General features: G+C 45.5%; 1 protein-coding gene across 1 annotated transcript; it reads left to right on the top strand.

Moving 5' to 3' along the window:
* Positions 1-2,249: 2,249 nt before the first annotated feature.
* LOC123165369 (mitochondrial import receptor subunit TOM9-2) lies at positions 2,250-2,864 on the top strand. The gene has a single exon (XM_044583002.1). The coding sequence runs from the start codon at positions 2,316-2,318 to the stop codon at positions 2,586-2,588; it is 273 nt and encodes a 90-aa protein (XP_044438937.1). The 5' UTR covers positions 2,250-2,315; the 3' UTR covers positions 2,589-2,864.
* The last annotated feature ends 11,121 nt before the right edge of the window (positions 2,865-13,985 follow it).

Genomic DNA, 13,985 nt, shown 5'->3' with positions numbered 1-13,985 from the left:
CCGAATACCGTATCCGGTGCCACGTGTTATTTATCACACACGTGTTAAAATAAGGAAATGTATGTGTAACTTACTAACCATCGCACACGAGTACTCGAAGACGCATCGTGTGCGATACTCCTAGCCACCGCAAGCAACTAGTTTGCATTTTTCAAAGTTTTTCGTACACACAGAATCGCACACGGACTAACTGTATTAACCGTTTGTGTTGTAATTTCTCATCGCAAACAGTTCATCCGAGTCGGCTGTTTGCCACGTATCACACACATCTTGTTAAGTTGAACCGTTCCTGTTGTGTTCCCTAATCGAAAACTGTTCGTTCGACTGAACCGTATGTCGTATATCACACACACATTGATCTGGCTAACCGTTTATGTTGCACTCCCTAATAGCAAACAGTTCATCGGAGCGAACTGTATGCCGTATATCGCACACACATTGATATGGTTGTCCGTTTCTGTTGTTCTGCCTCATCGCAAACAGTTCAAATGGATTAACCGTGTGTCCTGCATCGCACACGCAACTAAAATCTGAACCGTGTTTGATGGCTCTGCCATCGCAAACGTTTTGCACCTTTTTTGATGGGTTTTTTACATCCCTGTTTGCGATTAATGCATCACACACAGTTTCGTCAAAGGGTCTCTGATCGTAGTGTCGCGTTAGCAGCATCCTGCAGTAGTACATGTTTTCCCCACCTATCTATTTTTTATTTTGCAAATACAGTAGATCCAATTAGAACAAAAATATTATCGACAAAAATTCATCACAAATTGAGAATGATCAAAGCAACTGCTACAATTGCACAGCCATCTAAAAAAGGAAAGAAAGCAACCAAGCAAATGCTAAAATAAACCACATACATGTGCATAGGAAACCGCCGTAAGGACTTAAACAATTTGGTAATATCATAGGGAAAATGTTGAGTTTGGTTTCCAGAGCATACAAACATCAGTATGAACTATAATTTCAACTAAAACTAACGCAAAGCATGAACAACTCTAGCCTGGTCTTGAAAGTACTGAGTGATGGCGAGATAATGCAAGTGGTATACCTGAAGACCCAGTATTGAGGTCGTTGGCAATAGGAGCAGCTGGAACATCAATTTCAGGTTCAGGCTTGGGCTCTTATAAGAAGAGAGCATCTTGGGGATTTTCACTGACATCCATGGGTCTGTTGATGAGGTAGGTTTCATTATGACAGACATCCATGTCATACCGAGCAGCAGAAGGGTGTTGGTCATCTGGATCTGGTGTGATCGACGTTGAGTTGTGAGGCTCGGACTCTTGGACTGTCACCTGATGTGAAACAACAATTGAAAAGTCTAAGCATCAGATGGTAATTATACAGTAAAGAAATAGAAAGTAGCGTAGCATTTGTACATGACGGCTAGTGGCAAGCATTGGTTGATTCTTTTGGCTATCTAGGATGGTGTCAGCAAGGATGCGGTAGCTCTCGTCCTCGATAGGCTCCCAGTTTTTGTCAAAGAGGTTGTAGAGGCGCCTCAGGACTGGCGAAACCTGCTTCTTGGAGAAGCCGAGATGCCCCATGGTCTCATACGCCTTTTGAGCCTTATCCTTGTGGGAAACCATGGCCTTCCTTTAAAGAAATGCCCCGCTGCTATTTGTGCTGCAGAGAACATGTGTATTTGCATTATCAAACAATCAATCAAACCCGTAACATAAGACAAAAATAAATAAATACATAAATTTGTCTATAAAACCCTAGGAGGAAAGAGGAATGCCCAAAAGTAGCGGGTGGATAAGAACCGCATTGGAAACCCCAATCTTGGAAGGGAGACGAAGATAGCATCAGGTTGTACCAAGAAACGTCATACAACCAGCAGTAGTAAGAGAGGGAGGAAAGGAGAAAGCACCCACCTAGAGCAGAAGAAGAGTAAAAGAAAACGAAACTTTGGTGCGTACTAGGGAGGATCGATTTTCACAGACCTGCACGCGCAAGGGAAGGGAGCGGGTCAGGGGTTCTTCTGGAGCGGTGCGAATGCGGGTGCGAGGCTGGCTGGGATTTTGGTGGAGGGGTCCGGAGGAGGACGACGCCAAGGAAGGCGAGGAGACGACGCGACCGCAATGACCGCTGCCTGCTCACCTTTTTTTTTTTGAGAAATTGCTGCCTGCTGACTAACACTATTACCCGTCGCCATTCGGGCCTGCCCTTGTCACGGGCCTCCTTAAGCCCACAAAAGGCCCACTACTCCGTCCGTCCAGTCCGATAAAAGGGAGTCGTCCTCTGGAATGGAAAGGAAACCCTAATCGAACCGAATCGAATCCTCCAGTCCAGATCAAAACAAGGGAGCGAGCATGGCGTCGTCCTCTGCTGTGAGCAAGCGCGGCGACGCCGGCGGCGTCCTGTCTGCGATCTCGCGGTCCTCGGTGGCGGCGCACGGCCGCGAGGCCGCGGCGGTGGCGGGGAAGCTGCTGCGGAGCACGGGGAAGGCGGCGTGGATCGCCGGGACGACCTTCCTGGTGCTGGTCGTGCCGCTCATCATCGAGATGGACCGCGAGCAGCAGATGGTCGACCTCGACCTGCAGCAGCAGGCTCTTCTCGGCTCGCCGCCGCCCCTCGCCAAATAAATCCCTCCTCTTTCGTCCGTCTTTGTTGCCTGCCGCTGCTGCTGATGCGATCACATTTCGTTTTGCTAGTATCATAAGTTGTCGAGAATTTTATCACTAGTCTGTTTTGGGGGAGAAAGATCATGCCTTGTTGTGACTGCTCCTGCTCGATACAATTATTATCGCAATATCACCGACTTGCTAAGTACTGTGATACACAAGAGTGTTTGCTTGTGATGCCTATTTAGATACATAATACTGGGAGTACATACATGATTGTCACAATGCCCTATCTCATACTTGTTGCTCTGATATTGCTACTTCCACCACCAGAATTAGCAGGTTAGGGAACTAGAAATCAATCATTGTTGCTCCTTGTACTGATCCTCGAAATAACCAGAATTAGCAGGTTAGGGGTTTGATTCTACCGAGGTACTGATCACTAAGGAGACACATTCTACTCTATATTGGCTGAGTCGGCTGATGGGTGCATATAACTCACTCCCAAGGTCATCTTGATTCCAAGGAATTCCATAAGATCTTTGGAGAACTTGAATCTTTGTGAAAATTATCTCAAGATTCATTTGCACTCTATTTTGGAGGAAATCCTCTCAAACCTTTTGCTGGAATTCATTTGTTTCTCCTATGATATCAAACACTCTTTCATCCAAATTCCTAGTCTTCTAATCCTTGGGGTTTTTTTTTCATACAATCCATGAATGGATCGGGTTCCACTATCAAAAAGATAATGGAACAGAACACAAAAAGAGCGTCTTGGCGCAAAGCAGGTAAACAAAAGTAAGGTTATCCCAGCCGTAACTCTCCTGCTGCATGCTCCGCTAACAGGGGAGAGGGGGGAGCTAAGGCAAAGCAAAACAAGTTACTTAGTCTTGCTCCATATCTTGCGCGTAGCTTCTGCATCATATTCATTGCTTGAACCATCATCTCCCATGATCATCAAGGCGCCATTTCCTCCCTCCCTCCTGCCATCCTTATACTGTACCAGTGCCGTTCTCTGGAGTGTCATCGCACCTTGTTCCAACATTTCAGTCCCCTCATTTTACAAAGCTGCCCAATAATTCATAAAAGACACAGCGTAGTAAATAAATTCAGCGGGATATCTTACAAGCTTAAACACAAAACAAGCTCTGTTTCTGAGCTTCCAAATAGCCCAACATAGGGCCGCCAGGCCAACAACTTGGAGTTAGGAATTTGGGTATCGACGAGAACTATTGGGAAAAGCATCCAGGTTTATCCCCAGCACCAATAGTTTTGCTCACTATACTCCACACATACTATGTCGCAGCAACAGTGGAAAGGTGATGAATATTTTCATTATCATGTCAGAATCAACATAAAAAAAATTATGTTCAAAGGCAGTTTGGGTTTCTAGAGATGCCTAAATGATCTAGAATTTTTTTTTCCTTTTTGTTCCATAGCCAGATGGAAACATCCAGCCAGCCTCGCACTCTCAGCTCCCTAAAAAAGCTTTCAAAAAAAAAAACTTTCAGCTCCACTAGCTGTCTATTTTGTTTATTGTTCAGCCATCTCCAAAATGTCATTGCTCATCCAGTATTAGCCATATCTCTGACAGTTTTTTCTTCTCATTACATAGTTGCAACAAGTCAGAGAAAATAGCTAGCAAAGGTTTATCACTGCACCATTTGTCGCCCCAAAAGCCAGTCCGTTGTCCATTACCCACTTTCATCTTTCTCCCTGTAAGATACAGATTGATTTTAACTAAGTCAGCCCAGCATGGTGAATCATTCACAGATCCATGTATCTGATAGATCCCTTAATCAATCTTTTTTTTCTTACTATCTGCTGCCACATCCCTTCTCTTCCCCCCAATTCCACTACCATTTGCGTACCAAAATAACATTAAGGAGGCATTTGGCTACCTGCATCGTTTTGCACTTTGCATATTTGTTCTACTTGAGCTGGTTGAGCTAATGCAGACAAAAAACAATCATCTACACTTACTACACTTACTTTGGTAGCCTGTATGCATACAGGCTGTGTGACGCCCCCGATTCAATCGAACACTAATCATGCACGCAAACGTGTACGATCAAGATTAGGGAGTCACAGGAAGATATCACAACACAACTCTAAAACATAAATAAGTCATACAAGCATCATAATACAAGCCATGGGCCTCGAGGGCTCGAATACTAGTGCTCGATCATAGACGAGTCAGCGGAAGCAACAATATCTTAGTACAGACATAAGTTAAACAAGTTTGCCTTAAGAAGGATAGCACAAACTGGGATACAGATCGTAAGAGGCGCAGGCCTCCTGCCTGGGATCCTCCTAACTACTCCTGATCGTCGTCAGCGGGCTGCACGTAGTAGTAGGCACCTCCGGTGTAGTAGGAGTCGTCGTCGACGGTGGCGTCTGGCTCCTGGGCTCCAGCATCTGGTTGCGACAACCAGGTAGAAAGGAAAAGGGGAAAAGAGGGAGAAAACCAACCGTGAGTACTCATCCAAAGTACTCGCAAGCAAGGAGCTACACTACATATGCATGGGTATATGTGTAAAGGGCCATATCGGTGGACTGAACTGCAGAATGCCAGAATAAGAGGGGGATAGCTAATCCTGTCGAAGACTACGCTTCTGGCCACCTCCATCTTGTAGCATGTAGGAGAGAGAAGATGGTAAGTTCACCAAGTAGCATCGTATAGCATAATCCTACCCGGCGATCCCCTCCTCGTCGCCCTGTTAGAGAGCGATCACCGGGTTATATCTGGCACTTGGAAGGGTGTGTTTTATTAAGTATCCAGTTCTAGTTGTCATAAGGTCAAGGTACAACTCCGGGTCGTCCTTTTACCGAGGGACACGGCTATTCGAATAGATAAACTTTCCTGCAGGGGTGCACCATATAACCCAACACGCTCGATCCCATTTGGCCGGACACACTTTTCTGGGTCATGCCCGGCCGCGGAAGATCAACACGTCGCAGCCCCACCTAGGCACAATAGAGAGGTCAGCACGTCGGTCTAAATCCTATGCGCGCAGGGGTCTGGGCCCATCGCCCATTGCACACCTGCACGTTGCGTACGCGGCCAGAGAGCAGACCTAGCAACCTCCATTTCAAAGGAAGTTGCGTTACACGGTCCAACCCGGCGCGCGCCGCTCAGTCGCTGACGTCACGAATGCTTTGGCTGATACCACGACGTCGAGTGCCCATAACTGTTCCCGCATAGTTGGTTAGTGCGTATAGACCAAATGGAGGTGGCCAGGTCAAATACCAAGATCTCATTAAGCGTGTTAATTGATGTAACCACGTACACCGATCAGGGCCAGGCCCTGTTGGAAATATGCCCTAGAGGCAATAATAAATTGGTATTATTATATTTCCTTGTTCATGATAATCGTTTATTATCCATGCTAGAATTGTATTGATAGGAAACTCAGATACATGTGTGGATACATAGACAACACCATGTCCCTAGTAAGCCTCTAGTTGACTAGCTCGTTGATCAATAGATGGTTACGGTTTCCTGACAATGGACATTGGATGTCGTTGATAACGGGATCACATCATTAGGAGAATGATGTGATGGACAGGACCCAATCCTAAGCCTAGCACAAGATCGTGTAGTTCATTTGCTAAGAGCTTTTCTAATGTCAAGTATCATTTCCTTAGACCATGAGATTGTGCAACCCCCGGATACCGTAGGAATGCTTTGGGTGTACCAAACGTCACAACGTAACTGGGTGGCTATAAAGGCGCACTACAGGTATCTCCGAAAGTGTCTGTTGGGTTGGCACGAATCGAGACTGGGAATTGTCACTCCGTGTAAACGGAGAGGTATCTCTGGGCCCACTTGGTAGGACATCATCATAATGTGCACAATGTGACCAAGGAGTTGATCACGGGATGATGTGCTACGGAACGAGTAAAGAGACTTGCCGGTAACGAGATTGAACAAGGTATCGGGATACCGATGATCGAATCTCGGGCAAGTAACATACCGATTGACAAAGGGAATTGTATACGGGATTGATTGAATCCCCGACATCGTGGTTCATCCGATGAGATCATCGTGGAACATGTGGGAGCCAACATGGGTATCCAGATCCCGCTGTTGGTTATTGACCGGAGAATGTCTCGGTCATGTCTGCATGGTTCCCGAACCCGTAGGGTGTACACACTTAAGGTTCGATGACGCTAGGGTTATAGGGAATAGATATACGTGGTTACCAAATGTTGTTCGGAGTCCCGGATGAGATCCCGGACGTCACGAGGAGTTCCGGAATGGTCCGGAGCTAAAGATTTATATATGGGAAGTCCTGTTTTGGTCATCGGAAAAGTTTCGGGTGCTATCGGTAACGTACCGGGACCACCGGGAGGGTCCCGGGGGTCCACCAGGTGGGGCCACCGGCCCCAGAGGGCTGCGTGGGCCAAGTGTGGGAAGGGACCAGCCCCTAGGTGGGCTGGTGCGCCTCCCACAAAGGGGCCCAAGGCGCAGGGAAGGGGGGAAGGGGGAAACCCTAGGCTCAGATGGGCCTAAGGCCCACCTAGTGGTGCGCCCCCCTCTCTCCCCCCTTGGCCGCCCCTCCAAGTCCCATCTAGGGCTGGCCGCACCCCTTGGGGGGAACCCTAGATGGGGGCGCAGCCCCTCCCCCTCCCCTATATATAGTGGGGGTTTTGGGGCTGCCATAGACATGAGACTTCCTCTCTCTTTGGCGCAGCCCTACCCCTCTCCCTCCTCGTCTCTCGCAGTGCTTGGCGAAGCCCTGCTGGAGTGCCACGCTCCTCCATCACCACCATGCCGTTGTGCTGCTGCTGGACGGAGTCTTCCCCAACCTCTCCCTCTCTCCTTGCTGGATCAAGGCGTGGGAGACGCCACCGGGCTGCACGTGTGTTGAACGCGGAGGCGCCGTGGTTCGGCGCTTAGATCGGAATCAACCGCGATCTGAATCGCTACGAGTATGACTCCTTCATCCGCGTTCTTGCAACGCTTCCGCTTAGCGATCTACAATGGTATGTAGATGCACTCCCCTTCCCCTCGTTGCTAGATTACTCCATAGATTGATCTTGGTGATGCGTAGAAAATTATCGAATTTCTGCTACGTTTCCCAACAGTGGTATCAGAGCCAGGTTTATGCGTAGTTTCTATGCACGAGTAGAACACAAAGTAGTTGTGGGCGTCGATTTTGTCAATTTACTTGCCGTTAGTAGTCTTATCTTGATTTGGCGGCATCGTGGGATGAAGCGGCCCGGACCGACCTTACACGTACACTTACGTGAGACAGGTTCCACCGATTGACATGCACTAGTTGCATAAGGTGGCTAGCGGGTGTCTGTCTCTCCCACTTTAGTCGGATCGGATTCGATGAAAAGGGTCCTTATGAAGGGTAAATAGAAATTGGCATATCACGTTGTGGCTTTTGCGTAGGTAAGAAACGTTCTTGCTAGAAACCCATAGCAGCCACGTAAAACATGTAACAACAATTAGAGGACGTCTAACTTGTTTTTGTAGGGTATGCTATGTGATGTGATATGGCCAAAAGAATGTGATGAATGATATATGTGATGTATGAGATTGATCATGTTCTTGTAATAGGAATCACGACTTGCATGTCGATGAGTATGACAACCGGCAGGAGCCATAGGAGTTGTCTTAATTTATTGTATGACCTGCGTGTCAATGAATAATGCCATGTAATTACTTTACTTTATTGCTAACCGTTAGCCATAGTAGTAGAAGTAATAGTTGGCGAGACAACTTCATGAAGACACGATGATGGAGATCATGGTGTCATGCCGGTGACAAAGGTGATCATGCCGCGCCTCGAAGATGGAGATCAAAAGGCGCAAGATGATATTGGCCATATCACGTCACTTTATGATTTGCATGTGATGTTTGTCATGTTTACATCTTATTTGCTTAGAATGACGGTAGCATAAATAAGATGATCCCTCACTAAAATTTCAAGAGACGTGTTCCCCCTAACTGTGCACCGTTGCGAAGGTTCGTTGTTTCGAAGCACCACGTGATGATCGGGTGTGATAGATTCTAACGTTCGCATACAACGGGTGTTGACGAGCCTAGCATGTACAGACATGGCCTCGGAACACATGCGAAACACTTAGGTTGACTTGACAAGCCTAGCATGTACATACATGGCCTCGGAACACAAGAGATCGAAAGGTCGAACATGAGTCGTATAGTAGATGCGATCAACATGGAGATGTTCACCGATGATGACTAGTCCGTCTCACGTGATGATCGGACACGGTCTAGTTTGACTCGGATCATGTATCACTTAGATGACTAGAGGGATGTCTATCTGAGTGGGAGTTCATTAAATAATCAGATGAACTTAATTATCATGAACATAGTCAAAAGGTCTTTGCAAATTATGTCATAGCTTACGCTATAGTTCTACTGTTTAAGATATGTTCCTAGAGAAAATTTAGTTGAAAGTTGATAGTAGCAATTGTGCGGACTGGGTCCGTAAACAGAGGATTGTCCTCATTGCTGCACAGAAGGCTTATGTCCTTAATGCACCGCTCGGTGTGCTGAACCTCAGCGTCGTCTGTAGATGTTGCGAAACATCTGACATACACGTTTTGATGACTACGTGATAGTTCAGTGCGTAATGCTAACGGTTTAGAATTGTGGCACCAAAGACGTTTTTGAAACGTCGCAGAACATGTGAGATGTTCCGAAGACTGAAATTGGGATTTCAGACTAATGCCCACGTCAAGAGGTATGAGACCTCTGACAAGTTTCTTAAGCCTGCAAACTAAGGGAGAAAAGCGCAATCGTTGAGCATGTGCTCAGATTGTCTGAATACTACAATCACTTGAATCGAGTGGGAGTTAATCTTCCAGATGAGAAAGTGATGGTTCTCCATAGTCACTGCCACCAAGCTATTAGAGCTTCGTGATGAACTATAACATATCAGGGATAGACATGATGATCCTTGAGAAACTCGCGATGTTTGACACCGCGAAAGTAGAAATCAAGAAGGAGCATCAATTGTTGATGGTTAGTAAAACCACTAGTTTCTAGAAGGGCAAGGGAAAAAGGGATACTTCATGAAACAGCAAATCATTTGCTGCTCTAGTGAAGAATTCCAAGGTTGAACCCAAACCCGAGACTAAGTGCTTCTGTAATGAGGGGAACGGTCACTGAAGCAGAACTACCCTAGATACTTGGTAGATGAGAAGGCAGGCAAGGTCGACAGAAGTATATTGGATATACATTATATGAATGTGTACTAGTACTCCTAGCAGCACCAGGGTATTAGATACCGGTTTGGTTGCTAAGTGTTAGTAACTCGAAATAAAAGCTGCGGAATAAACGGAGACTAGCTAAAGGTGAGATGATGATATGTGTTGGAAGTGTTTCCAAGGTTGATGTGATCAAGCATCGCATGCTCCCTCTACCATCGAGATTGGTGTTAAACCTAAATAATTGTTATTTGGTGTTTGCGTTGAGCATAAACATGATTGGATTATGTTTATCGCAATACGGTTATTCATTTAAGGAGAATAATGGTTACTTTGTTTATTTGAATAATACCTTCAATAGTCTTGCACCTAAAATGAATCTCGATCGCAGTGATACACATGTTCGTGCCAAAAGATATAAAATAGTGATGATAGTACCACATACTTGTGGCACTGCCATTTGAGTCATATTGGTATAGAACGCATGAAGAAGCTCCATGTAGATGGATCTTTGGACTCACTCGTTTTTGAAAAGATTGAGACATGCGAACCATGTCTATTGGTATATATGCATGAAGAAACTCCATGCAGATGGATCGTTTGGACTCACTTGATTTTGAATCACTTGAGACATGCAAATCACACCACATGGGCAAGATGACTGAAAGGACTCGTTTTTCAGTAAGACGGAACAAGAGAGCAACTTGTTGGAAGTAATACATTTGAAGTGTGCAGTCCAATGAGTGCTGAGGCATGCAGTGGATATCGTTATGTTCTTACTTCACAGATGATTTGAGTAGATGCTGAGTGTATTTACTTGATGAAACACAAGTCTGAATTATTGAAAGGTTCAAGTAATTTCAGAGTGAAGTTGAAGATCGTCGTGACAAGAGGATAAAATGTCTGTGATATGATGGAGATGAGTATCTGAGTTACGAGTTTGGCACACAATTAAGAAATTGTGGAAATTGTTTCACGACTAATACCGCTTGCAGCACCATAGTGTGATGGTGTGTCCGAACATCATAACTGAACCCTATTGGATATGGTGCATACCATGATGTCTCTTAACACAACTATCGGTTATGGGTTAGGCATTAGAGACAACCGCATTCACTTTAAATAGGGCACCACGCAATTCCGTTGAGACGACACCGTTTAGAGAAACCTAAGTCGTCGTTTCTTAAAAGTTTGGGGCTGCGATGCTTATGTGGAAAAGTTTCAGGCTAATAAGCTCGAACCCAAAGCGGATAAATGCATCTTCATAGAATACCCAAAACAGTTGGGTATACCTCCTATTTCAGATCTGGAAGCAAAGCTAATTGCTTCTAGAAAGGAGTCCTTTTTCGAGGAAAAGTTTCTCTCGAAAAAATTGAGTGGGAGGATGGTGGAGACTTGATAAGGTTATTGAACCGTCACTTCAACTAGTGTGTAGCAGGGCACAGGAAGTTGTTCCTGTGGCACCTACACCAATTGAAGTGGAAGCTTATGATAGTGATCATGAAACTTCGGATCAAGTCACTACCAAACCTCGTAGGTCGACAAGGACATGTACTACTCCTGAGTGGTACGGTAATCCTGTCTTAGATATCATGTTGTTAGACAATACTGAACCTACGAGCTATGGAGAAGCGATGGTGGGCCCATATTCTGACAAATGGTTAGAAGCCATGAAATCCGAGATAGGATCCATGTATCAGAACAAAGCATGGACTTTGGTGAACTTGCCCGATGATCGGCAAGCCATTGAGATAAATGGATCTTTAAGAAGAAGACGGACGTGGACGGTAATGTTACCGTCTATGAAGGTCGACTTGTGGCAAAGAGTATTTTCACAAGTACAAGGAGTTGACTACGATGAGATTTTCTCATCCGTAGCGATGCTTAAGTCCGTCGGAATCATGTTAGCATTAGCTGCATTTATGAAATCTGGCAGATGGATGTCAAAACAAGTTTCCTTACCAGTTTTCGTAAGGAAAGGTTGTATGTGATACAATCAGAAAGGTTTTGTCGATCCTAAGGATGCTAAAAGGTATGCTAGCTCCAGCGATCCTTCCATGGACTAGAGCAAGCATCTCGGAGTCAGAATATACGCTTTGATGGAGTGATCAAAGTTTTTGGGTTTATACAAAGTTTGTTAGAAACTTGTATTTACAATAAAGTGAGTGGGAGCGCTACAACATTTCTGATAAGTATATGTGAATGACATATTGTTGATCCGAAATGATGTAAAATGTCTGGAAAGCATAAAGGGTTGTTTGAAAGGAGTTTTTCAAAGGAAGACCTGGATAAAGCTGCTTACATATTGGGCATCAAGATCTATAGAGATAGATCAATACGCCTGATGATACTTTCAAAGAACGCACACCTTGACATGATTTTGAAAGAGTTCAAAATAGATAAGCAAAGAAGGAGTTCTTGGCTGTGTTACAAGGTGTGAGTATTGAGTAAGACTCAAGACCTGACCACAGCAGAAGAGAGAGAAAGGACGAAGGTCGTCCCCTATGCTTTAGACGTAGGCTCTACAGTATGCTATGCTGTGTACCGCACATGAAGTGTGCCTTGCCATGAGTTGGTCAAGGGGTACAATAGTGATCCGGGAATGGATCACATGACAGCGGTCGAACTTATCCTTAGTATCTAGTGGACTAAGGAATTTTCTCGATTATGGAGGTGAAAAGGAGTTTGTCGTAAAGGGTTACGTCGATGCGAACTTTGACACTGATCCGGATGACTCTGAGTAGTAAACCGGATTCGTATAGTAGAGCAGTTATTTGAAATGGCTCCAAGTAGCGCGTGGTAGCATCCACAAGATGACATAGATATTCGTAAAGCACACACGGATCTGAAAGGTTCAGACCCGTTGACTAATAACCTCTCTCACAAGCATAACATGATCAAACCAGAACTCATTGAGTGTTAATCACATAGTGATGTGAACTAGATTGTTGACTCTAGTAAACTCTTTGGATGTTGGTCACATGGTGATGTGACCTGTGAGTGTTAATCACATGGTGATGTGAACTAGATTATTGACTCTAGTGCAAGTGGGAGACTATTGGAAATATGCCCTAGAGGCAATAATAAATTGGTTATTATTATATTTCCTTGTTCATGATAATCGTTTATTATCCATGCTAGAATTGTATTGATAGGAAACTCAGATACATGTGTGGATACATAGACAACACCATGTCCCTAGTAAGCCTCTAGTTGACTAGCTCGTTGATCAATAGATGGTTACGGTTTCCTGACCATGGACATTGGATGTCGTTGATAATGGGATCACATCATTAGGAGAATGATGTGATGGACAAGACCCAATCCTAAGCCTAGCACAAGATGTAGTTCGTTTGCTAAGAGCTTTTCTAATGTCAAGTATCATTTCCTTAGACCATGAGATTGTGCAACCCCCGGATGCCGTAGGAATGCTTTGGGTGTACCAAACGTCACAACGTAACTGGGTGTCTATAAAGGTGCACTACAGGTATCTCCTAAAGTGTCTATTGGGTTGGCACAAATCGAGACTGGGATTTGTCACTCCGTGTAAACGGAGAGGTATCTCTGGGCCCACTCGGTAGGACATCATCATAATGTGCATAATGTGACCAAGGGGTTGATCACGGGATGATGTGCTACGGAACGAGTAAAGAGACTTGCTGGTAACGAGATTGAACAAGGTATCGGGATACCGACGATCGAATCTCGGGCAAGTAACATACCGATTGACAAAGGGAATTGTATACGGGATTGATTGAATCCCCAACATCGTGGTTCATCCGATGAGATCATCATGGAACATGTGGGAGCCAACATGGGTATCCAGATCCCGCTGTTGGTTATTGACCGGAGAACGTCTCGGTCATGTCTGCATGGTTCCCGAACCCGTAGGGTCTACACACTTAAGGTTCGATGACGCTAGGGTTATAGGGAATAGATATACGTGGTTACCGAATGTTGTTCGGAGTCCCGGATGAGATCCCGGACGTCACGAGGAGTTCCGGAATGGTCCGGAGTTAAAGATTTATATATGGGAAGTCCTGTTTTGGTCACCGGAAAAGTTTAGGGTGCTATCGGTAACGTACCGGGACCACCGGGAGGGTCCCGGGGGTCCACCAGGTGGGGCCACCGGCCCCAGAGGGCTGCGTGGGCCAAGTGTGGGAAGGGACCAGCCCCAAGGTGGGCTGGTGCGCCTCCCACAAAGGGGCCCAAGGCGCAGGGAAGGGGGGA

Source organism: Triticum aestivum, chromosome 7D, assembly GCF_018294505.1.
Source record: "Triticum aestivum cultivar Chinese Spring chromosome 7D, IWGSC CS RefSeq v2.1, whole genome shotgun sequence".
NCBI classification, from domain to species: domain Eukaryota; kingdom Viridiplantae; phylum Streptophyta; class Magnoliopsida; order Poales; family Poaceae; genus Triticum; species Triticum aestivum.
Note: the sequence above shows the minus strand (reverse complement) of the source record. Positions and strands in the feature narration are given on the sequence as shown.